General features: G+C 41.7%; 1 protein-coding gene across 5 annotated transcripts in view; it reads left to right on the top strand.

The window, feature by feature from the left end:
• FANCI (FA complementation group I) overlaps positions 1-25,630 on the top strand; it is an 85,006-nt gene that overhangs the window by 51,100 nt on the left and 8,276 nt on the right. For all 5 annotated transcript variants that reach the window (XM_032342044.1, XM_032342042.1, XM_032342043.1 and 2 more), the window contains exons 16-31: positions 343-413; positions 2,494-2,608; positions 3,881-4,003; positions 5,705-5,773; positions 11,880-11,981; positions 12,958-13,128; positions 13,321-13,442; positions 14,194-14,355; positions 14,929-15,108; positions 20,006-20,172; positions 20,534-20,610; positions 21,495-21,611; positions 24,033-24,084; positions 25,073-25,200; positions 25,298-25,366; positions 25,533-25,626. In XM_032342044.1, the coding sequence (XP_032197935.1) occupies positions 343-413; positions 2,494-2,608; positions 3,881-4,003; positions 5,705-5,773; positions 11,880-11,981; positions 12,958-13,128; positions 13,321-13,442; positions 14,194-14,355; positions 14,929-15,108; positions 20,006-20,172; positions 20,534-20,610; positions 21,495-21,611; positions 24,033-24,084; positions 25,073-25,200; positions 25,298-25,366; positions 25,533-25,626 (1,819 nt within the window). The remainder of the gene's footprint in view (positions 1-342; positions 414-2,493; positions 2,609-3,880; positions 4,004-5,704; positions 5,774-11,879; positions 11,982-12,957; positions 13,129-13,320; positions 13,443-14,193; positions 14,356-14,928; positions 15,109-20,005; positions 20,173-20,533; positions 20,611-21,494; positions 21,612-24,032; positions 24,085-25,072; positions 25,201-25,297; positions 25,367-25,532; positions 25,627-25,630) is intronic.

Below are 25,630 nucleotides of genomic sequence, written 5' to 3'. Positions count from 1 at the left end.
AAAAGGGCAGGAGCACTGAGCTAGACTCTATTTCCAAGTTTACCCCTTCTTCCTGTCATAGTTCTCTCTCTTTTACTCAGTTTCAAGTTAGTGAAGTGATTGAAGAGCCCTCAGAAAATTGAGACAATAGGTTTAAAGACATTCATAATTAGTTTAAATTTAGTATTTCAGTGTATTCTATTGTCCTTACTAAGTGTAATAAATATCAAATCATGTATTTAAAAATAGAACTAAATTTCCTTATATAAGCCACAGTGTAACAGTATTGGGTAGAAATGAACTAAGGCTAATAAACTTGGGTTTTGTTTTGTTTTGTTTACCCACTTGTTCTTTGTCCTCCAGCCCCTTCTCAAAATCAGTATGTCAGTGAGAGACTCCTTGATACTTGTCCTTCGGAAAGCCATGTTTGCCAGGTATGGAGCCTCCCATGCAAGTAAAAGCCTTCTGACGTTACACACCATCCTCTCTGCTAGCTCGTCATATGGCCCATTCACGGTGGTCACGCAGGTGTCTGACCCAACAGAACACCTTTCGTCAAGCAAGGCCTGTGCTGAGTTCAGGCTTCCTTCTCTCATTCAGTTTTCAGAGTAACCATACAAAGTCAGAATTATTAGTTTCCACTATGCAGATCAGGAAACTATCTTAGAGAAGATAAGTGACTTTCCAAAAGTCAAACAGAGGTTGATGGGGCTAGAATTCAAAGTTTGATCTCAGGTACTCTGCTAACACCCTTAGAATAATCTTCAGGACAAGGTTTAGTGCCAACTGGCAATAGTTCTGAAAAGGAAGATATCAGGGGCGCCTGGGTGGCTCAGTTGTTAAGTGTCTGCCTTCGGCTTAGGTCATGATCCTGGGGTCCTGGGATCCAGCCCTGTATCAGGCTCCTTGCTCAGTGGAGAGCCTGTTTCTGCCTCTCCCACTACCCCTGCTTGTGTTCCCTCTCTGTCAGATAAATAAAATGATTTAAAAGAGAGAGAGAGAGAAACACCTTAAAATATTCAGGAAACTCACTTTAGTGAACATTGATCAGAACTGTGATCTAGGGGCGCCTGGGTGGCTCAGTGGGTTAAGCCGCTGCCTTCGGCTCAGGTCATGATCTCAGGGTCCTGGGATCGAGTCCCGCATCGGGCTCTCTGCTCAGCGGGGAGCCTGCTTCCTCCTCTCTCTCTCTCTGCCTGCCTCTCTGCCTACTTGTGATCTCTCTCTGTCAAATAAATAAATAAAATCTTTAAAAAAAAAAAAAAGAACTGTGATCTAATGACTGTAGACCTCATAAACTGTTAAGCAGTGTGAGGTTTTTTGGTTTAGCCAATGCCTCCTGGATCTCTCTTCCTTAATTTCTTAGTGTATAAGCTAGAGATGATGATCTTGCCTCCTAAAAAGTGTTGTGAAACCAGTAATGGGTAGAAATATTTGGTACTTTAAATATGAGATGTTCAGGGGGCACCTGGGTGGCTCAGTGGGTTAAAGCCTCTGCCTTCAGCTCGGGTCATGATCCCAGGGTCCTGGGATCGAGCCCCACATCGGGCTCTTTGCTCAGTGGGGAGCCTGCTTCCTCCTCTCTCTCTGCCTGCCTCTCTGCCTACTTGTGATCTCTGTCTGCCAAATAAATAAATAAAATCTTTTTAAAAAATAAATAAATAGGGCGCCTGGGTGGCTCAGTGGGTTAAGCCCCTGTCTTCGGCTCGGGTCATGATCTCAGGGTCCTGGGATCGAGTCCTGCATAGGGCTCTCTGCTCAGCGGGGAGCCTGCTTCCTCCTCTCTCTCTCTCTCTGCCTGCCTCTCTGCCTACTTGTGATCTCTCTCTGTCAAATGAATAAATAAAATTAAAATAAATAAATAAATAAATAAATAAATAAATAAATATGAGATGTTCAGTATCACATTGGCTATTTTATAATGCATTTGTGGATACCTGGGGAACAACTAGTAATTATCTGTTTTCTAGAACTGACAGTTTTTTGTTATTCTTTACCCAGAGACGTGTCTGTCAGAACAAAATTGCTTTGTCGTAGCACCTCCATGAATTAGTCAGATGAGAGTCAGACAAGTCAGGGAGACGAGTGTCTTGTTTTTCTGGACGGAGGGTTTACAAGGCACCAAGTACTATACTCCTCTGTGAAGAAAGAGAGGAGTCCTTCAGACACAGAAAATCAACAATTCCCTTTGGTATTTCCTACTTATATTTCAGTCATTGGCCCATTGGATAGCTTCTCAGTACTCTGTTCTCGGCGTTCCCCACGTAGAAGAAAGTATAGATAGCGTCATGGGTTGAGTAGATCGTGAGAGCGCAAATCAGCCGAATTCCTCTACCACTAACTGCCAGGAACAGCTGATGCTTATGTTGAGTATATAAATTCATTTTATTTTGCTCCATGCTTCATAACGTATTCCTTCTTGTACAGAACTAACTGGATTTGTCTGACCCCGAAGCCTATTCCTGTGAATTTAGTGCTGTTTGTTAACTACCTCTCTGTCTCTTCCTGAGCTAGCCAGCTTGATGCCCGAAAATCTGCGGTTGCTGGCTTTTTGCTGCTCCTGAAGAATTTTAAGGTCCTCGGTAGCTTGTCTTCCTCTCAGTGCAGTCAGTCCATCAGCGTCAGCCAGGTAAGACCTGTGCACACGGCACCGTGATGTGCGTCGGGGGCAGGGGCTGGGGGTGTGCAGGCTGTGCTTTCCCCTGCTGTTCGGGTTGTACAAATGATCTGGAACCTGAGTGTCTGCATCTAAATGCTGTTATTATCCCTCTTTTTAGAAGTTTATGTACTTTGCACCTGAACTGTTAGTAAGCCTGGTAATCTGAGGAAATAAAACTTTTCACAGTTTTTTTGGTAATCCAGATTTCGGAGCAATAAAATTGTTTTTATACCTTAAATTTGTACTATATGACTTTTGAATAACAAGTTAATGTGACAGTTTTATCAGGAATCCTTTATTCTAGTGTAGCTATACAAGACTTTTGTTTATAACATTGGCACAGATTAAATACTAGGGGCACAGGGTATCAATGTATTATCAGCATCCCCATCTTAAGGATGAGAAGACTAAGGCCCAGGAAGGTTAAATAACTTGCACAGGGATATAGAAGTAGTGACGGGAAGAGTGGGGATTCGACTGCTCAGAATGCACTACCTCAGACAGGCCTGGAGTAAGGATTAGGAGTCTCCGGCTACAGCCACTGGATTTATTATGTAAATCAAACAAGGGCTGTTATTCTTTGTCTTGTCCATTTCCTTTTTCTTTTTTTTTTTAAGATTTTTTTTTTTTAAGATTTTATTTATTTATTTGATAGAGAGATCACAAGTAGGCAGAGAGGCAGGCAAAGAGATCGGGGAAGCAGGCTTCCCGTTGAGCAGAGAGCCAGATGTGGGCCTTGATCCCAGGACCCTGAGATCATGACCTGAGCCAAAGGCAGAGGCTTAACCCACTGAGCCACCCAGGCGCCTGTTGTCCATTTCTAAACTAAAAATTACTCACCTCTAAACCTCTTGGGATTTTGTGGAAGCAAAAAGATCTAGATTCTGCCAACTATTAAAGAAATTTAAAGGTAGCATTTTAGGCCTTTTAAGTAAAACTTATTACGACTCCTGGATTCTCATGGCGTGAAATCATCTGTGTGCCTTCCTAATAAGCAGCTGACTTTGTCAAGGAAGACCTTAAGGGACTGACAAGAGTTAATGGTAAAATGTTTGAAAATTCTTATTCTAAACCAGAGTAAGAGTGGCACTTACCATAGTCTTGTGATAATTGTAAGGCTGGCCTCAGTCCGGGGTTTTGGCATGCGAGGAAAGCTAAGTCTAAGTTTCTGACCAAGAATAGAGGGTCATTTTACCTGCTTTAAGAAAATTAATTTGGTGAACTGTCCTGTCCTCCTTTCAGGTCCATGTGGATGTCCACAGCCGTTACAATTCTGTTGCCAATGAAGCCTTTTGCCTTGAGATCATGGATAGTTTGAGGAGATGCTTAGGTCAGCAGGCTGATGTTCGACTTATGCTTTACGAGGTAAATCAGAATGGAAAGAACGTAGCAAACCTGAACTAATAATCCTTTTTATTTTCGTAAAATTTTTTCTGATATAAAAGTGTAGTTCACTCTTGTTTGATGCAATTAGGATTGGTAGTTTGTAATGGCTGGCCAAAATTCCAAACACCCAGAAGAAAATCAAGATACTGAGCATAAACCACATTGTACAGTGTATGCACAATAAACCTGTCATTTAGGAAAGACTTTGTGTCCGTGTAGAAGACTCTTTATTCCCAGATTCCCAGCTGCCCACCAAGGGCCAGCCTTGCAAGCAGACTTTACTAAGGATAAGTCTCAGACCTACTATTTTGACTTTTCTGCAGTCATCCATGTGCAAAAAAGAATCCCTGCCCTTATCTAGCTCCAAATTTTAAAAATTAACTTGATAAGGATCGTAGACTGATCTGTTAGAATATTGGTATTCATTTATCATTAAAGATGATACATCATCAGTTTGTAAAAACTTTTTATATATTGATATTAACACTAGTGGTCAACTTTGTTGCAAGTGTAGGCCAGATTGCCATTCTTGGTGGTGGTGGTGATGACAATGATGATGATACTTTTCGTACAAAAATACTAATTTTTGGTTGTTTAAATCTATTGATCTTTTCCTTTAAGATATGTTATTTTTATGTGTGAAGAGCCCATAGCTTTCCAGTGAATATTCACTAATATTTCTTCTAGTTTTTTCCTATTTTGTTTATCTGTTAGTCCATCTGAAATCGGTCTTGCTATAATATATAAGGAGTTATCTTTTCTCCAGGTTAATCACTTGTCTAGACAGTATTGCCTTCTTTATGCGTACTAAGTCTGTTTCTGCCTGTATACTATTTCTTGATTACATCTACAGATTTTTGTGCCAAGACCACAAGTGTCTTTTATCATTATACATTAGTAGAAAACTTAGGGATAATTTTCCTTAAGAAAATTTTTAGGGAATCAACTCTCATTTGCTTTTTCTCAAAGATGAACTGTACAATCTTTTCCTGGTTCCAAAAAGAAAGTTTCCCCCAGGGTTTTAATTTAAATTGTTTTTTTTTTTTTTTGGCGGGGAGTGGGTACAGAGGGAGGGAGAGAAAGAGGGAGAGAGGATCTTAAGCAGACTCTATATCCAGTGCAGAGCCTGACATGGCGCTCGATCTCACAACCCTGAGATCATGATCTGAGCCGAAGTTTGGAGTCGAGTGCTTAACTGAGTGAGTCACCCAGGTGCCCCTTAATTTAAGTAGTTTTAAACTATGACTGGGAATTTCTGGATGGGAAGAAATACCACACAGTCATTTGCATTAGGCTGCTTAGGGCCAGGAGACACTTTCAAAGCACTGGAAACTTAAGTGGACGTAATGTCCTAGAAGGGAAGACTTAATGAAGGATGGAGAAAAGAATGAAGCTTGGGACATTCTTCACCATAAAGGAGCAGAGTACTCCAAAGCCAGAAGTGACCTACTGTTTAAAAATTGCAACAGTTATGGTCAGTATATTAATCCAGTTCTCAGTGATCAGAGATCTCTTTTCAGGCAAATACTCTAAACTTCCTGAATCATTTCTCCTTCAAATATGGTCTCAGTGTTTTTCAAAGAATTGAGAATAAGGTAGAGGAAGAGTATTGTTTTAAATTTGTGATTGTTCATATCACTAGTGTATCTGTTAAAGAGCTTACTGTTGGCCTCCTCTCAGGGCTTCTATGACGTCCTTCGAAGGAACTCTCAGCTGGCCAATTCAATCATGCAGACTCTACTTTCACAGGTAATGCATGTTTTTGGTTTTCTGGATATGCAGAATAGATAATAAGGCATGGAGAGATGATGGACATTTTCCAGACTTTTCAAAGTAGAATTCCCAAAGAGTTCGCTGGTTAGTACATTGTGAACATGCCTGGGTATGTAATGCTGTCATGATGTTTTATTTTAATCACCACTTATCTCTCCGCCCTGTTGCCATCATCTTAACAGTTATCCTCCCACTTAATGGTGTGCACCCTGAGTCAGAAGGACGCTTTAAAGAACCATGTGTATAAGGGCTACCAGCAGCTGTGTCTGTTCGTTTTACTTCTAAAAAGAAAAGAGAGATCTGAAGCAAATGTAGTAAAATATGGACATGTTAAAACTGGTCTACAGATCCATGGGTGTCATTAGGTTATTTTCTGTACTTTTCAGTTTAAAAAAGATTTTTAGATTTAGAAATATTTCATAGGATGATCACAATGAGAAGAATTCAGCTGGAGAATATTTGGCATAAATAGGACCTCTTATCCTGAATATTTACTTGTTAAGCATTATTTAAGTCTTTTTTGCAATTGCTTTATTGAGAAATAATTTCTGTTCCTTACAGTTCACCCATTTAAAGTATACAACTCATTGGTTTTTACCGTATTCATAGAATTGTCCAACCATCACCACAATAAATTCTGGAACATTTCATCACCCCAGAAGCCTCACAGCCTTTAACTACCACTCCCTAATTTTCTCATCTTTGTCCCACCCACCTAGCCCTAAGCAACCACTAATCTGCTTTCTGTCTTTACAGAATTGCATATTGTAGACATTTCTTTTAAATGGAATCATACAATACATGGTCTTTCGTGACTCATGTCTTTCACTTAATGTTTTCACGGTTTATCCATATTATAGCATCTATCAGTACTTCATTCCCTTTTATGGCTAAATGATATTTTATTGTATGGTATTTGAGTCTTTTTATATATTGAGAGTTTGTTGGCTCGTAACCCTCACAGAGCTCCCCGGGTATAATCTGAAACTGGCCTTTATGTTCAGAGGGCAGGGAAAGACTAGCAAGAGAGGCAGGCCGCTCCGGGTTGGTAGGTAGCAGTTTTAAGAAACAGCAAGAACTTAACACGTGAGGCTTTTCTTGGACAGCAGCAAGACCAGTGTGTCCATGCGCACAGTCACCTGCCACATCGTAAAAGGCTAAATAGAGGCCCTAACTGGGCTTAGTCACATGGACTGTAGATGTTCTCAGCACCACATCACCATCTCAAGGCCGTGTCCTTGGAGTGGCCGCTGGGAGCAGGAAAGGCAAGCAGAACCCGCATTCTGAGGACGGGGGAGGGGAGGGAGGTGAGGACCGCTGATCTCCCACGTCCAGCTCATAGGTAAACTGGTGGTCACATCTTCTTGGTAACTTCCCTAACAGAGTTCCGTATGCTTTATGTACTGGTAATAACAACAATACCTACTGCATCATAGAGAGGGCTGGTTGTGTAGGAGGCACTGTAGATGGGTGATGTCATTTGATCCTACAAAACCCCGTGAAATAAAAATTGTTACCTCCATTTTAGATTCTGAAAGGTTAAGTAATTTGTCCAAGGTCCCATAGATAGTAAATGGCAGGACTGGGATTTGAACTCAGATCTTCTTGGCTCAAGAGCCCAGGTGTGAAAAACCTCATGTAAAAAAACACCAGATTAAAAACAAGGAGAATCTTTTCAATAAATGATGTTTTGAAAATTGGATGTTCACTTTTCTGAAAATGAATTTGGGTTCTTACTTTACACTGTACAAAAATTAACCCAGTATGATCAAAGACCAAAACATTAATAGCTAAAATTTTAAACTTCCTAAAATATAAGGGAAAGGCTTCATGACATTGGATTTGTTAATGATTTCTTGGACATTGATCGGAAGAACAGGTAGCAAAAGAAAAAAATAGTCTTCACTAGAATTAAAAACTTTTGTGTAGTCAGCACTGTCTACAGAGTGTAAAGGCAGTCCACAGGATGAGAGAAAATATTTACAAATCCTATCTGATAAGAGATTAATATCTACGGTATAAAAAGAACTCCTACAACTCAACAACAACAAAAACAACCTAATTAAAAAATGCGCAAAGGCCTTGAATACACATTCATCCAAAATATATATATACCCAAATAGCCAATAAACACAGGAAAAGATGCTCAATGTCACTAATGACTAGGAAAATGCAAATCACAACCACAGTGAGACACCACTTCACACCATTAGGATGGCTACTATCAAAGTGAAAAATAACAGATGGTGGGGTGTATATACAGAAATCGGAACCCTTGTGCATTAATGGTGGTAAGGGAGAATGGTACAGCTGCTGTGGAAAAAAGTATGGCAGTTCTTGAAAAGAATTAAACAGAATTACCATTTGATCCGGCATTTCCCCTCTGGGTATATACCCAAAAGAAGTGAAAGCAAAGATCTTGCATTTTTAATCCAATATGATACCCCTCTGGATGGCAGTGTCTAGTCAATTCACATTTAATGTGATTATTGTTATGGTTGGATTTAGGTCTGATGTTTTGCTATTTAATTTTTTTATGGACTTTTAAACTATAGTTTAATTTTTAAATTCTTTTTAAAGATTTCTTTATTTAGCGAGAACACGCATGAGAGAAATCAAGTGGGGGGTACAGAGAGAATCTTCAAGCAGACTTTCTGTTGAGCACAGAGCCCAACGTGGGGTTTCACTCCACAACCCATGAGATCGTGACCTGAGCCGAAACTAGGAGTCAAACGCTCAAACCCCTGAGCCACCCAGACGCCCCTCTTAATGTATTTTTAATTTTGCTCTGGAGGTTACAGTGTGCATCTTTAATTTATTACTATATATTTAGGTTAATAATGATACATTTCCAGTAAAATATAGGGACTTCGATCCATCCTCCGGCCTTTATGATATGGTCATAACACGTTACAGATGTTAACTATGTCTATGTTATATCTATGTTATGTATATGTAACTGTATCTATATTGAAATCCCAGCAAGATGGTGTTGTATTTTATTATAAATAGTTATATTATGTCTTCTATAGAAATTAAGAGAAAAAGTAGTGCAGACACATTCTGTCATACCTACCAGCTTCTTACCATTGTTGATGTTCTTCATTCTGTGTACTCAGCTTTACCATCTTCACTACCTTCCCTTCAGCCTGAAAAACATTTTTTACTATTTCTGCTGTTCAGGTCTGCTGGCGGGAACTTCTCTCAGTTTTCATCTATATAGAAATACATCATTTTGCCTTCATTTTTGAAGCATAGTTTCACTGGAAATAGAATTCTTAGTTGACAGTGTTTTCTTTTGGTACTTTGCGTGTATCATTCCAGTGCCTTCTGGTTTCCATTGTTTCTCAAGGAGCCAATTCCTGAGTGAACCAATTACCGTGTCTTTGGTTTCTGTATTTTCTATGTCATTTTTCTCTTGCTCCTTTCAAGATTTTTCTCCTTGTCTTAGGGTCTTAAGAGTTTGTATGTTTACATGTGATTCTTTCTATATTTCTATTTGAGTTCATTAAGCTTCATGGGATCTATAAATTGATTCTTTTTTTTTTTTTAAAGATTTTATTTATTTATTTATTTGTCAGAGAGAGAGAGGAGCAAGAGTGAGCACAGGCAGACAGAGTGGCAGGTAGAGGCAGAGGGAGAAGCAGGCTCCCTGCCAAGCAAGGAGCCCGATGTGGGACTCGAGCCCAAGACACTGGGATCATGACCTGGGCTGAAAGCAGCTGCTTAACCAACTGAGCCACCCATCGTCCCTATAAGTTGATTCTTTTCACCAAATTGAAGAAATGTTCACTCATTATCTCATCAAATATTTTTTCCACCCCTCTCCTTTCATTCTGGGACTTCAGTTCTATATATATTGGAATGCCTGATTTTGTTCCACAGAGCTTTGAGATTTGATTCATTTTTGTTCAGTATTTTTGACCTTCAGATGTGATATTCTTTCATAATCTGTTTTCAAGTTTACTTTTTTCTTCTGCCATTTCAGATCTGTTGTTTTACTCTTGAATGTGTCTTAAATTTTGGCAAATGCATTTTTGTATCTATTGAAATGACCATATGTTTTTTTTTTTAATGTGTTACTATGGTGATTTGTATTAGTTGATCTTGTAAACCAACATTGCACTCCCCGAGATAAACCCAAACTGATTCTGATATTTTTTTTATACATTATTGGATTCAGCTTACTAGTATTTCATTTAGAATTTTTACATATATGTTTATAAGAGAATGGCCTGTAATTTTTTTTTTTTTAAAGATTTTATTTATTTATTTGACAGAGAGAGATCACAAGTAGGCAGAGAGGCAGGCAGAGAGAGAGAGAGAGAGAGGAGGAAGCAGGCACCCTGCTGAGCAGAGAGCCCGATGCGGGACTCGATCCCAGGACCCTGAGATCATGACCTGAGCCGAAGGCAGCGGCTTAACCCACTGAGCCACCCAGGCGCCCTGGCCTGTAATTTTTATTTCTCATACTGAACTTCTTGGTTTAATATGACCTAAATGATTATTAACATCAGTTAAAATGACTGAGGACTGTTTCCTCTTTTTCTAGTTTGTATAAAATTTGAAATTATCTAGTTATTTCTCTTCTTCCTTCTCTTCCCTTTTTTGGGAGGTATGTGCTATGTTTCTTTAATCTAAACTTTGAATTTTTGGCTTATTTTTTCTTCAGACCACAGAAGTGATGTGAATTCTAGCCCAAACTACATTTGGAGACTAGCTTATGGTTAGAAATTCCTGGGGGTGGAGCGGCTTTTTCCCTTTTCTACTTAAAGTCAAGGCTCATTTAGGTACATATCCTTACCAGCCTTTTCCATATGGTAGATTTATTTTTTTAAGGCTTATCCATAAAGGATATCTCCTTTTGAGAATTCCAGCTTTGTGTGAGGTTCTCTGATTCAGCCTTTCCCCCATGAGGGCCGGCCTAGGCTTCGTCTTCAGGTCCCTGAACCTTACAACTATAGCTGTCGGCCTCCAGGATTGGCAGGTGCTGCCTTAACACCAGTTTCAGAGTTCAGTTCATGTAGTTGCTAGAATCATACTTTATGACATTTTCTAATATAAACAGATGTCTGAGGACTTCTCTCATTTTCTCATCATTTTAGCTATCTATTTAAAATTTTTAATACAATTTTTTAAATTGTTCTCTGCCAGGAGGGTTTCTCCAGATGCCTTGTCTACCATCTTGCTAAAAATGAAAGTTCTTTTTCTCTCCCTTTTCCCCCACTTCTGTATGCCTTTGTTTTGTTATAGTTCTACCGAAGAAGCTGCCTTTGAAGTTAAGATCTCAGATGTGTAGAAATATTTGGAAGGTACTATACTGTTTATCAAAAGCTTTCCTTTGGGCCTCAAAAATTTATATCCTGTTAACTATAGTGTGCATTTCAAACTGTAATAATCAGCTCATCAACATTCACACACTTAACAAGCAAAAAAAAAATTGTGATGAAACCATAGAACAGTGCTTCCCAACTCAGGTTAGTATATGGGCCAGTAAGAGTGTGCAGACTTCAAAAGTAAAAAGAAGAAAAATAATGGCTATTGTTTCTTGAGCACTATTATGTGCTAAGTAGCGAGTTTGGGTTTGTTTGTTTGTTTGTTTTCCAGCACTTTCCATGTGTAAGCATGTTGAATCCTTATACAGCCTTATTGGTTTATAGTAATAATAATCTCACGTCACAGATGAGGAACCAAGGCATGGATGCTTTTACCAAAATTATTAATAAGTGGTTGTCCTGGGACTTGGACTCAGCCATTCTGACTCTGGAGCCTCTACTTAACTATCAAGCTATACTGAAAATGCTGATTGCTTATGCAGGTTTACAAATTGGTGTGAGAGTGTGCGATGTGTTTTGGAGAGTTAGTGGAAATGGAGTAGGAAAGAATATCTCACATGATGCCTGAAGCAAGGGTAAAGGACATGCTTGAGGCCAAGCAACACAAATTTTGCTACATTGTTCTTTGGACACTTGGGAAATACATCTTAGAAGGTATTGGACTTTAAAGGTACCATTAGTTCGACCAGTGAAAGAAGTGAAAGCGTTCATGAGCCGTGGTGTCTTTTTTTCATTACCATATATAGTTAAAACAGTTCTATGAGCCAGAACCTGATGTGCTGCCGCCTCTGAAATTAGAAGCTTGTATTTTGACCAAAGGAGATCAGATCTCTCTCCAAGAACCACTGGTGAGTCTTTTGGTCCGTCTATTACCATTATTTTTACTGTTAAGTGAAAACATCAACCTTGTTGATAGAGGCAGTCTTCAGGAGAGACCTCTTTCCTGAAAGCACTCTTCCGGTTCTCCCAATGAAATTTTACTCTTAAATCGTCCCTCCTTAGCTTTCCTGATCCATCACCATGTTGGATTTGTCAGTAAGATAGCTCCGCGTCAGCACTTTACTAAATCAAGACATCCATCACTTCCCCCAAGGAGCATTTTGTCTCCCACTTATGACTCTTTGACTATATAATATACTTAAAATATACTTTGGAATGGGGAATGAAGGTCACCCAGTAGCAGATGAACCCAGGGAACCTGTTTCATTAGTTGGAGGCGGGGAGTGTATGATTTATGCTGAGCTAGAACTGGCATTCTCGAACCTTCAGGGGAACTGGGATAGGTTGTTTTTCTGCTCTTGTGCTCTAGCCTCAGAGAGATAGGGAAAAGAGATGAAAACTGAAACTTCACTATCCCAAGTAACTTAGAGCTCGTGACCTGGGAGGGAAGTGGTCTCTAAGTTGTCAGATCCTGCCTTCATAAATGGGTCTTCTTGTGTGTGCCATGAGATGGAGATGCTCTGTTGGTCTTCTAAAGATGCCCTCAACGTAAGCCCCTGTCTTTAAAACAGCCTGTGGGACTCAAGGGTCAGAGAATTTCACTTGACAGTCTCCATGGTATTTCCACCAGATCAGAAGTAGCACATTCTGATGTTGCTGTCTGAGGTGTCCAGTACTCACAAAGCCAGTTTTGGGGAAAGGTCAGGAAAGGATGCCTTTGTTGGTTCAATTTTTTCCAGTTTTGCTAATTGGGGTTGACTTAGTTTGTGATGCTAATGAGGAACTTCTTTTAGCCTTATGGGTAAGAATTTTATCTGTTGATTACCCACAGCCTCCTAAGTTGTCCCTTAAACACTCAAAAATGTTTACTATTTTCTTCTACAGGATCATCTGCTGTGTTGTGTCCAGCACTGTTTGGTCTGGTATAAGAGTAGAGTGATGCCCCTACAGCAGGAAGAAGAGGAGGAGGAAGAAGAGTTCTACCAAGAGTTAGAGGATATGTTGGAGTCTATTACTAGTAGAATGATTAAGAGTGAACTAGAGGACTTTGAACTGGTAATTGCTTAATCTCAGGTGATGTAGGTTTTTAGTAGCTTACTAATTTTTTTAAAGATTTTATTTTTGAGTAAACTCCGTACCCAATATGGGGCTTGAACTCACAACCCTGAAATCAAGATTTGCTCGCTCTTCTCACTGAGCCAGCTAGGCGCCCCTGTAGCTCATTAATCTTTACCTTGTCTCTTTTAGGATAAATCAGCAGATTTTTCTCAGAGCACTGGTGTTGGCATCAAAAACAATATCTCTGCTTCTCTTGTGATGGGAATTTGTGAGGTTCTAATAGAATATAATTTCTCCATAAGTAATTTTAGGTAAGGTATTGCTACAACTCTTTTTGCAATTTGAATACTCCCATTTTATGTTGTGTTTTTTTCTTTGTTTGTTTCTTTTTTTTTAAATTATTTTTATTATTTTATTTTTTTTTTAAAGATTTTATTTATTTATTTGACAGACACAGATCACAAGTAGGCAGAGAGGCAGGCAGAGACAGAGAGGGAAGCAGGCTTCCCGCTGAGCAGAGAGCCCGAAGCGGGGCTCGATCCCAGGACTCTGGGATCATGACCTGAGCCGAAGGCAGAGGCTTAAACTACTGAGCCACCCAGGCGCCCCTGTTTGTTTGTTTCTTAACTCTGACAGTACAGTGGGCACTGGACAGACCACAGGCTGTGACACTGTCTCTTAGGTGGACATCTAGCCTAAGACCAGACTGCTCTTTCTACCAGAGGACACCAAACATACACCACAGGGGTGGCAGGCTTTTATTTATTCCAAGTTCCCAGACCCTGAACTCAAGAAGTTCTGACTTCAATAGAGAAATTTGGTTTGGTTGGTAGTATTGGACTTTCATGCTCAGCCTTGACTGGTAGAAATAAGAGAGGAAGAAAATAACACAGATGAATTAGAGAGATCTGGAACTTAATGCCAATTAATTCATTTATAATGTGTTTAAAAGAGAACATCTGAAGAAACATTGTGATGTTCTTATTATTGGCTGTGAAAGTAAACCACAGTATTCTGATGCTTGACCTTAATGGTCTCTTTCCTTTTATACCTTTTATATAGTAAGAACAAGTTTGAGGAGGTTCTGAGCTTATTTATGTGTTACAAGAAACTCTCTGACATCCTTAATGAGAAAGCTGGTAAAGGCAAAACTAAAACGGCCAACAAAATGGAAAGTTTTTGGTCCATGAAATTTGTGTCTGATCTGCTCACTGCTCTCTTCAGGTAAGTTTGTAACAGTGCTTAAAGACATCTGTGCAGTAAAGATAGTAACAGGTTTACTAGTATTATCTAGTTTGGATTCCCAGTTCTGAGTGTATATGTAATCAATAAGTCAGGAGGTTTGTAAGCTTCTTGACATGAAAGCTGGCGAATTCTAGGTCTTCCTTTAAAGAACTACCTTGAATTATTAATAGAAAAAATTTAGAAACAGTGGCCTACTGACAAAAAGATAGGAATGGATCACAGTAAGGTATTCTAGGAAAATCAACGTGAGTAGCTTGAACACTGTAACAGATAAAAAGGGAAGAAAGAAAAACCAATGAATTGAAAAAGGAACAACAGTAACAAAACATGTAGGAAACTGGCATTTAAATCTTACCAAGTAAAGGAATTGGGGGAGGGGAGGAAAGGAGGTCACCCCGAGAAGGAGGGTCGTAAAAAGAAGCTGTGGCAGTGGCCGGCGTGGGCTGCCTGGAGGCTGTGGTTAAGAGCTTCCTAGGTTCTGCTCTTAAAACCGAATTCCGGATCCCAGTAGCAGTAACAGAATCTCTTCTCTCTCTCTCTCTCTTTCTCTAGGGACAGTACCCAAAGCCACGAAGAGAGCCTTTCTGTTCTGAGGTCCAGCAACGAGTTTATGCGCCATGCGGTGAGCGCAGCCCTGCAGAAGGTACAGCAGCTCAAGGAAACGGGGCATGTGAGTGGCCCTGATGGCCAAAACCCGGAGAAGGTCTTTCAGAATCTCTGTGATATAACACGGTAAGTCACTGTCCCCTCAGAAACCTGTTCCACTTGCTGTGGAATCTCCAACAGGGGAAGTTGGGGGAGGAGTTGAAGGCCGTTTGAACTTGGGCATACCTTAAAAGTGCGCTCACTAGTTCTGGGTCTTTTTTTCTAGTCCTGCTTTGCTGTGGAGCATTGGGCACATAGAAAATGTTACTTTCTTACCAGGAATAAAGAGGGCTGTTACCTAATGACTAATTCATCAGCAGGTGGACATAACAATTTTAGCTGTATCTGCACCCAAGAACAAAGGACCAAAATGCTTGAAGCACAAACTGATAGCACTGAAGGGGATAAAAATAACTCATCCCCCGTCAGGAATCAGTGGAGAACTGGTAGGTAGAATATCAGGAAGGACATAGAAGACTTGAGCCGCACTTGTCATCCAGCTTGACTTCATGGGTATCTATACAATATTGAACAACAGCTTCAGAATGCACTTTTTTTTTTATGTGCACATGGTATGTTCATCAAAATGGACCCTGTTTTGGGCCATAAAACAACACATTTTTAAAATAGAAATCAGTATGTTCTCTGAGCACAACAGAATTAAACAAGAAAGCAGTAGCAAAAGTATTTTTAATTTTTAATGATCTTTTTTTAAACAACTGGATTATCCTTGTATGGTTGGAAATTAAGTGCATTTCTAAATAACTCGTAGAGAGGAAGTCAGAAGTCAGAAAATACTTTGAATAGAATGAAAATGAACACTACACTTCAAAATTTGTATGATTCAGCTAAAGCAGTGCTTAGGTAGAAATTTGTAACTGTCAGTGGTTACATTAGGAAAAAAAATCAAATCTGTACATTTCCACATTAAGAAAAGAAAAACAGATTAAAATGAAAGTTAGTAGAAGGAAGTAATAAAGACAAAATAGAATCATTGAAAAAAGAAACAACAGAGAAAAATGAATAAAACCAGAAGCTGATTCTTTGAGATCAGTAAATGCAATAAATTGTAACCAGGCTGATGAGGGAAAGAGAGAAGATACAATTACAAATATCAGATATGAGGAAGAAGAGATAGTAGCTATAGATTCTACAAACAGTAAAAATTGTAGTAACAGTATGCCAATAAACGGGATTGCTTAAATGGACAAATTTTTTTGAACTCTGGAATAGATAAACTGAATAATCCTGTGCCTATTTGAAGAAATTGAGAGGTGCCTGGCTGGGTAGTCAGAGGAGCATGTGACTCTTGATCTTGGGGTTTGTAAGTCGAGCCCCACATTGGGTGTAGAGATTGATTAAAATCATAATCTTTTAGGATGCCTGGGTGGCTCAGTCAGTTAAGCATCTGCCTTCAGCTCAGGTCATGATCCCAGGGTCTGGGATTGACTCCCGCATCCGGCTCCTTGCTCAGCAGGGAGCTGGCTTCTCCCTCTCCCTGCCACTCCCCCTGCTTGTGCTTGCATGCGTGCTCTCTGTCAAAGCAAATAAATAAAAACTTCAACAGAATGATAATATCTTAAAAAAAAAAAAAAAGAAATTGAATTTGTGGTTCAAAATTTTCCCTCAAAGAAAACTCTGTACCTAGATGTCTTACTGATGAAATTTGTCAGATATTTAAGGAAGAAATGATATAGGGCACCTGGGTGGCTCAGTCGGTTAAGCATCTGTCTCTTGATTTCGGCTCAGAACATGGTCTCAGGGTCATGGGATCAAGCCCTGCATCAGGCTCTGTGCTAGATGTGTAGCCTGCTTAAGATTTTCCCTTTCCCTTCTCCCCCCCGCCCCCCACAAAAAAAAGGAAGAAAGAAAGAATACCAATTTATGCAAACTCTTCCAGAAAATAGGAGGGAACATGTCCTGACTCATTTATGAGGCCTGCAGTTCCCCAATGCAAAACCCAGTCAAAGACATCATAAGAAAACTGACCAATTTCCCTTATGAATATACATATAAAAAATATTAGCAAGTTAAGCCCAGTAGTTGTAAGAAGGATGATGTAATTAAGCACAATATTTTCTCGGGAATGCAAAGTTGGCTCAAAATGTGTAAATGAGTCATAATTCATATCAACAGACTAAAGGAAAACACTCTCATCATCTCACTAGATGCAGAAAATTCAACATAAATTTGTGATCAAATCTCTGAGCAAACTAGGAATAAAAGAGAATTTTATCAATCCACGAAAACCTATGTCAGCAGCGTACTTAATGATTAAACGGACTGAATGCTTTCTCCCCTGTGCTCTCACTGTTGCTGTTCAGCATTATACTGGAGGCATAGCCAGTGCAGTAAGACAAGAAAAAGAAATAAAAGGCATCCACAGTGGGAAGGAAGAAATAATAGGGTCTTCAGGGATATTATGGTTGTCTGCATAAAAAATTCCAAAGACATTTTTAAAAAGCTACTAGATGTATTAAGTGAGCAATTTAGCAAGGTTGCAGAAAGCAAGGGCAGTATTTTAAAAATTGTATTTTTATTTACATGCTAGCAGTGAACAATTGAAAATTGAAGTTTAAAAACAGGACCATTTACAGTAACATCACAAAATGTGAACTTATTTGCGAATCTAACATGTAAGATTTATGTGATGAAAACTCAAGCATTAGAGCACAAAGAAGACCCAAGTAAATGTAAAGATGGATTTTATGTAAAATGTAAAAATGTCCACAGATTAGAAGATTCAGTATTGTCAAGGTGTGAATTCTTTGCAGATTGACCCATAGATTCAACACAATTTTTTTTTTTTTTTTAAGATTTTATTTATTAATTTGACCGAGAGAGCACAAACGGGGAAGAGGCCAAGGGAAAGGGAGAAGCAAGCTCCCTGCAGAGCAGGAGAAGCCCGATATGGGACTCGATTCCGGGACTCTGGGATCATGACCCGAGCTGAAGGCAGTGGCTTAACCAACTGAGCTACCCAGGTGCCCTCAACACAATTTTAATCAAAATTCTATCAAGCTTTATTTTAGTAATTGACAAGATGACTCTAAAATTTATGTGGAAAAGGTAAGGACCTAGATTAACTAAAACAAGTTTGAAATAAAAGAACCAAGTTAAAGGACTCACACTACCTGCTCTCAAGTCATATCAAGTTACTTTATTTAAGATCGTGTCATATTGGCAGAATCAGAGGAGCAGAGTAGAACAGAAATAGATCCCACAAATACATTCATTTGGTTTTTTACAACGATGATAAAGTAATTTAATGGAGAAAAAAATTCTTTCAACAAATGGTTTTGAAACAGTTGGACATCCTTTTTTTTTTTTTGTAAAGATTTTTTTATTTATTTACTTGACAGAGACAGTGAGAGGGGGAACAGAAGCAGGGGGAAGGGGAGAGGGAGAAGAAGCTCCCCACTGAGCAGGGAGCCCTGTGCCAGGCTCAATCCCAGGACTCTGGGATCAGGGCCTGAGTTGAAAGCAGACACTTAACAACTGAGCCACTCAAGCACCTCAGAACAGCTGGACATCCACTTTTCAAAACAATGAACCTTTATTCATTCCACACATCATAAAAAATTAACTTTAACTTAAAATGGGTCAGAGACATAAATGTAAAACCAAAAATTGTAAAACATCTAGGGGAAAACAGAAAAATCTTCATGATCTTATTTTATTTTTATTTATTTTTTTTTTTTTTAAAGATTTTATTTATTTATTTGACAGAGAGAAATTACAAGTAGATGGAGAGGCAGGCAGAGAGAGAGAGAGGGAAGCAGGCTCCCTGCTGAGCAGAGAGCCCGATGCGGGACCCGATCCGAGGACCCTGAGATCATGACCCGAGCCGAAGGCAGCGGCTTAAACCACTGAGCCACCCAGGCGCCCCATGATCTTATTTTAGATAAAGATTTCTTAGAGCACCAGAAGCACAAGCTATATTTAAAAAAAAAGAAATTTAGCTGTGCTCTTTGAAAAGCACTCTTAAGGAGATTAAAAGACAAGTCACAGATGAGGAAATATTTGCAAAGCACATGTCTAATGAAAGACTGGTAGCCAGAGTATATAAAGAACTCTCAAGCTTAAATAAGTTTAAGATAGCAAACAACCAAACTTAAAAATGGGCAAAATATTTGAACAGCTACTTTAAAAGAAGACCAGTAGGTGGCAAATAAGGACACACAAGGATGGTCAACAATAATTAGTTCATAAACTAAAAAATAATAAAAAGACTGACAATACCAAAATATCATGGATATGGAGGCATTTGAACTCTTACACACCGCTGATGGAAATGTAAAAAGGTACGACCGCTTGAGAAAACAGTTTGGCATTTTCTTCAAAAGTTAAGCACGCACCTAGTATGAGCTACACATTTCACTGTTAGGTATTTACCCAAAAGAAGTGAAAGCATCTGTCCATATAAAGGTTTGTGATTAATAGAACTTGCAAACAACTCCCACATCCGTATCCAGCTGAGTGGAGAAACTGGTGCATGTGTTCAGGGGAATGCTACTTAGCATAAAGGGGATAAACCACCCACACATGCTGCTACACGGCTGACTCTCAGAAGCAGTGCTAGTAGCAGACTAGACTCTGAAGAGCTACCATTTTTACCTGCTGTTTTGTAAATAACAAAAGCATAGAGAGGAATCAGATCAGTGACTGGAAAATCGGCGGGGAGGTACAGAGCGGTGTAAGGGAGCTTTTGGGATGACAGAAATACCTTGGGTGTGGGGATGATTACACAACTGTATAAGTTTGTTAAAATGCATTGAACGGTACATGTACAGGATGTGAATTTTATGGCATATAAAACTGTACCTCCCTGAACCTGACATTAATAAAATTACTTCTCTGGGGCGCCCATCTGGCTCCGCCAGTAGAATGTGCGACTCTGGATCTCGGGGTCATGAGTTCCAATGTTGGATGTAGAGCTGACTTAAAAATAAAATCTCTGCTTAACCACTTTTCTTTTCCTCAGGGTCTTACTTTGGAGATACACCTCCATCCCTACTTCAGTGGAAGATCTAGGAAAGAAAGAGAAAGGGAAGAGCATCTCCCTGCTGTGCTTGGAGGGCTTGCAGAAGGTCCTCGGTGCTGTGTCGCTGTTCTATCAGCCCAAGATCCACCACTTTCTCAGGGCTCTGGGTGAGCATTTCAGCTTTGCTAAATTGGCTTCCTGTGGTTTTCTCTTTCTTAACCAAACCTCTGGATTCTATTTGCTCATGTACCAGAGGACACCTGAGAGCAGTCCTAATGTTTGTTGCTAAGGAGTGACATCTAGTGGATTCAGAATTGGCATTTACCGGCTTTTACACGTGACTGCAAATTGAAAGATAGTGCTACAAAATTGCAGAGTGTTAGGAATACATTTAAATCTGCCCCCAGACTTACTTTTTTTTTTTTTTTTTTTTTTTGGTTTCTAAAATTTTAGCTTAATGTTAAAAGGCCAAAAAAGCATAGGAAGTCAGTCCATTTCAAAGAAGATCACATTCTTTTCCTTTCCTAGATGTCACAGATAATGAGGGAGAAGAGGCGGAAGACAGCATCAGTCACAGAGCAGCGTTCCAGATCCGGCAGTTCCAGGTAGGAGGCCCGGGCACGCTGCCCTGCTTGCCTGAGGGCCCTGCAGGGGAACTGTCGGCTGGGCCAGCTGGTGGGGGCGGGCAGACAGCGAGCGAGAAGGTTGGGATTTCTGGGTCATCATCCAAACCAGCAGGACATAGCTCTGTGCGTGAAGGTAATGGCCTGTGGCACCGTCGCCTCCGAGAGTCACTGAGTTGGTAAGAAGAGGTGGCCGGGGGCCCATTAGTGTATGGAGCATGTCTTTGCCTCGTGCGCGTGGTATGGTCTGGCTTTGTCGGATTGCATAGACCGGACAGTGAAGCCTGCCAGTCTCTAACCAGTGGTTGTCACAATATCAGGATCTTCTGTCACAGAGGATTTCTTTAACATACAATTACAGAGCTCCTCCTATGTGCCAGGGACTGTTCTAGGTGTTGGGGGTGTAACAGGAGAAAAACAAAATCCCTCCCCTTGGAGAGCTTTCCCTGAGTGGGGAAAGCGGCTGACAGATAAGAGTATTTCAGGTGGCGAGAGGGAGACAGGGCAAGGGAAGGCGCGGCAGAGCTGGGGCCGGGGCACCGTCCACGCCCGACGTCCGCGGAGGGCCTCAGAGGGTTACGAGCCTTCCAAAGTTGGGCGCACTGCATTGTTCATTCCTAACGCCCATTTGGCAGAGGGTTAGAGGAGGAGGAGTCCATAGTTTTCAAGGGAACACTCAGATTTGGGTCGAGAACAGGGTAGGAAATGACTTGTTCAATCCAGGTTTATTTTCAGGCTTTGTCCCCTTGGGATTTTGATCGCTTTGAATCCTTTCTGTCCCGGCCTTAGGAGTCTCTGGCTAGATGTCTCTTCTTTGTGACAGGAACATGCCTGCTAACGTTTCCGCGTGTACCTTCCTTTCCTAGAGGTCTCTGTTGAACTTACTTAGCGGCCAAGAGGAAGACTTCAACAGCAAAGAAGCCCTCCTGCTAGTCACTGTTCTCTCCAACTTGTCCAAGCTGCTGGAGCCCTCCTCCCCTCAGGTAGGAGCACTGCTGCTGCAGCCCTCCGGCAGCCCCCCTCAGAAGGCCAGGAGTCCTGCATCTTAGACGTACAGTTGACCCTTGAGTAACACAGGCTGGAACTCTGTGGGTCCCCTTACACCTGGATTTTTTTCTGATAAATACAGCACAGTACTGTAAATATCTTTTCTCCTGATGAGTTTCTCGATAACCTTTTCCTTTCTCTAGCCTACCTATTGTAAGAATACAGTATATAATACATACAACATACAGAATAAGTGCTACTTGACAACTGATACGATCGGTAAGGCAGACGTCTGGTCCATGGCAGGCTATCAGTAGTGACGTTTTTGAGGAATTAGAAGTTCTCCATGGAGTTTCGACTGCTAAGGGGGTCAGTGCCCCTAACCCTTGTAGTTTTCAAGGATCAACTGTATATATCTAACTGTCCTCTTTATATCTCTAAGTAGTAGAAGATCTGGAAAATGCACCCTTTCTCATATGGTGCTTCTACCATGATGTAATTACGTGCAGCCGTGGAGGGCATGAGCATACACAGCTCTTGGTTTGGCCGCTGCCCTGACCCTTGTCAGCAGTGAGCACTCTGGAAAAAAGATCTTGTTTATCTTTGGTTACTTCAACCTTCTTAGCTTGTGTTTTTACTCACTCTTGGTGTTTGCTCTTTTCTAAGAGCAAAGTGTATGAATTATCATGAAGGTAGCTGACATGGAGCACTTGACCTTCTCAGCAAGGTCAGCTGGTGCGAAGTTTGGGAGAAATTCAGCAAAGGGGGATTAAGTCAGAAAGCGTGACTATAGTCCCAAAGCAGAAGGAACTCTGTGAGATGGCTTGTGTGTATGTGCACGTAGGTAAGCACACGTCCGTAGAAACGTGGACCACCTGAGCGCTCACACACAGGGAAGAGAGGGGCCCCATTTTGTAGGTCTGATCCATTGTGGAGCAATTCCCCTGTAGGATGCCGTAGAGCACCCTTGATGCCTCGGGCTGTGTGCTCCGACCACATCTGCTTCCCGATCCGTGAGGAAGACCGGCTCCCCACGTGAGCCCTTGCCTCCAGAAGAGCTAGTCTTGAGCGGACTGTAGCCTGGGCGGTGCCGGAGTGCTGCAAAGCCAGCCCTAGCGTCCTGTTCCTACTCCCCGTGGCCCAGAGAAAGTCTCTCTTCCCAGCCACTCCTGTCGTCCTAGCAGCGGCCGCTCCTCCCGCTCTGCCTTCCGCCTCCTTGTTTCCTGCTGCTGCAGCAAACAGAACACGAGGAAGGAAACAGCCATGGGGGCAGCGGGGCTGGGGGAGGTTTGAGGGAAAGTAGATGGATTTGGAAAGGCTCATAGATACAGGATAATTTTTTTCATTCAAAATGCATGAACCACCTATCCCTGTAACTTCAGGTACTCTCGCCCAAATTTTTTTAAATTTCATTTTGAATGGATAATAAAGTCCTGTAATTTGAGAACCGGAAATGGTAAGATTCGCAGCGAACGGTCTTTCTGCTGCCCCTGTCCTCGGACACCTGCTCCGTTCTCTCCGCCCAAATAAGTAAATAACCTTTTTCGTTTCTGATGTGTCCTTCAAGAGTTTCTTTATTCCTGCGGAAGCAAATATGAACATGGATTCTTATTCCCAGCCCTGTCCGTCTTTGCGCAAAAGCTTGTTTGCCTCCTGCTTATTACTTTAACACCGTGTTCTGGAGACCTTTTTACATCCGTTCACAGAGACCTTTCAGAATTAGCCTCTGAATTTATTTTTTACCCCAAGAGGTCAAACTTTGAGTTATTACTGTACTTAAGCGTACTGCATTTCTTTGCCTTTATGGCTGAAAACCTGTTCCAAAGAGCTGCTGAAGTGAGCTCGAATGTGCGTCTGGCAGCGCAGGGCCCTGCTGCCCCAAGACCTAGAGCCTCCTCTCCTTACCTGAGAAAACTCCGTCTGGAGTGCTGCTGCTTCCTTTTTTTCCTTGCTCCTTTCTAGCCTCCTCTGGCCTTCCGGCTCCTAGAGGCTGATCCTGCTCTCTTCATAGCCAGATCTTACTCTCGTCTCCCGCATCTCCCCGGCAGACTGACCTCCTTAAAGATGTCTCTGATGTGAAGTGTGTGAGGCATGGGAAAGGGAAAGGCGCGTTAGCCCTGGACCATGGTGGGAGTGGGAGGAGGAAGCTTAGAGGGCAAGAGCCTAGATGCCAGGACCTTCAGCCCTTCATGAGCGCACAGACTTTGAGAATTGAGTCAGATGTTACTGCATTACAAGAGAAGGATTTGTAATTCTTATCATTCTTGGCTTATTTTTACACTGTTAGTAGATTTCCACCTTAGATGCAGGCGCATGTTTTGGCAGGTGATGAAAATTGGAAAGGTGTCTTGTCGTCTGACAACAGCTAGATTTGTCTGTCTCGTGGCATGTTTCTTTAATATCTGAATGTTCTCTAGTTTGTGCAGATGTTATCCTGGACATCAAAGATTTGCAAGGAAAACAACCAGGGTAAGTTTCCTTCCTTGTTTCCTTTTAGGCTTTATGTAAAATCATCATTTCCAAATGGTATTTAGAAAAGGAAAGGTACTGGGGCACCTGGGTGGCTCAGTGGGTTAAGCCTCTGCCTTCAGCTCAGGTCTTGATTTCAGAGTCCTGCTCTGCGGGGTGCCTGCTTTCCCCCTTCTCTCTGCCTACTTGTGATCTTTTTCTCTCTGTCAAATAAATAAATAAAATCTTTAAAAAAAAAAAAGGAAAGGCATTCATTACACAGTCACTAGAGTGACCAAAATGAAAAAGAACCATGCCCGTGGCTGGTAAGCACACAGAGTGGTCGGCCCTCCCGCTCAGCACCGGCGGAAGGCCTCGTTCGTGTAGCCAACGGGAGGACGGTTGGGCGGTGTGTGCTCACGGTCCAGCAGCCCCACTCTGGGCCCCGCAGGCCGCCGGGTTCTCCCGGCCGCACTGTGTCTGTAGGTAGAAACAAACCCACGTGTTGGTCGGCAGTGGAGGGGGTGAAGGCGCGGCGATGCACACAGGCAGCCGAACCCTGAGCAGCTGTGAGAATGGCAGGCCACCAGCACCCAGCACGCAGGGCTTGCACAGACCCGTTGAGAGGGAATGCTTCCCGCATGAGTCCATTTGGATCAGGTTCAAAATCGGACACCCCAGATGTGATGGTAGAAGTCAGGAGAGCAGGTGCCTTGCTGGGGCAAGTGAGGTAGGAGGGGGTTTCTGGAGGTGTTGGTAGTGTTTTGTTTCTTGATCTGGGCACTAGTTCCTCAGCAATAGTGACCGGAGAATGATAGGAAACCTCTGCCTTGTTTGGCCCTGTGGACAGGAGTGTAGCTTGTGGGAGAGCTGCCTTGGACGACTGTGTCCAGTGCTGGGATAGCATACGTGGTACGCGACAGGCTGCATTTCTGGTTAGGCCCCCTGTCCCCTGAAGACTGACTGGGTCAGAGCTTACCTTTTCATTTTCTTTCCTTCCCACTCTTAGAGGATCCCTCGTTTTGCAAGGGCTTGATGAATCTGCTCTTCAGCCTCCACGTTCTGTACAAGAGTCCCGTCACCCTGCTGCGTGACTTGTCCCAGGACATCCATGGGCATCTCGGAGACATAGACGAGGTACGGCAGCGAGCCTTCGCTGCGACACGCTGACTGGGGCTGGAGCTCGGGGCCCAGCCTTCCTGCAATCCCATCTCCTCTCTCTCTGCCTCCTCAGGATGTAGAGGTAGAGAAAACGGACCACTTCGCGATGGTGAATTTGAGAACAGCTGCTCCTACTGTGTGTGTAAGTGTGGACCACCAAGCCATGGGAAACGGCCTTGTCATTCCTCCCATGTTACTCCCTGCGAAGAGCACACTGTAGTGGCTCGTGTTTCTGGACGGACCTGGTGGTTCTATTGCTCCAACAGCTGCACGCAGGGAGCCATGCCAGGCCTTCTTTTCTTTTACAGTTGCTTGTTCTGAGTCAGGCTGAAAAAGTCCTAGAAGAAGTGGACTGGCTGATCACCAAGCTTAAGGGACAAGTGAGCCAAGAAATTGTGTCAGGTAA

This window comes from Mustela erminea, chromosome 5 (genome assembly GCF_009829155.1).
Source record: "Mustela erminea isolate mMusErm1 chromosome 5, mMusErm1.Pri, whole genome shotgun sequence".
In the NCBI taxonomy this organism is placed as follows: domain Eukaryota; kingdom Metazoa; phylum Chordata; class Mammalia; order Carnivora; family Mustelidae; genus Mustela; species Mustela erminea.
This window is presented reverse-complemented; position numbering and strand designations above follow the sequence as displayed.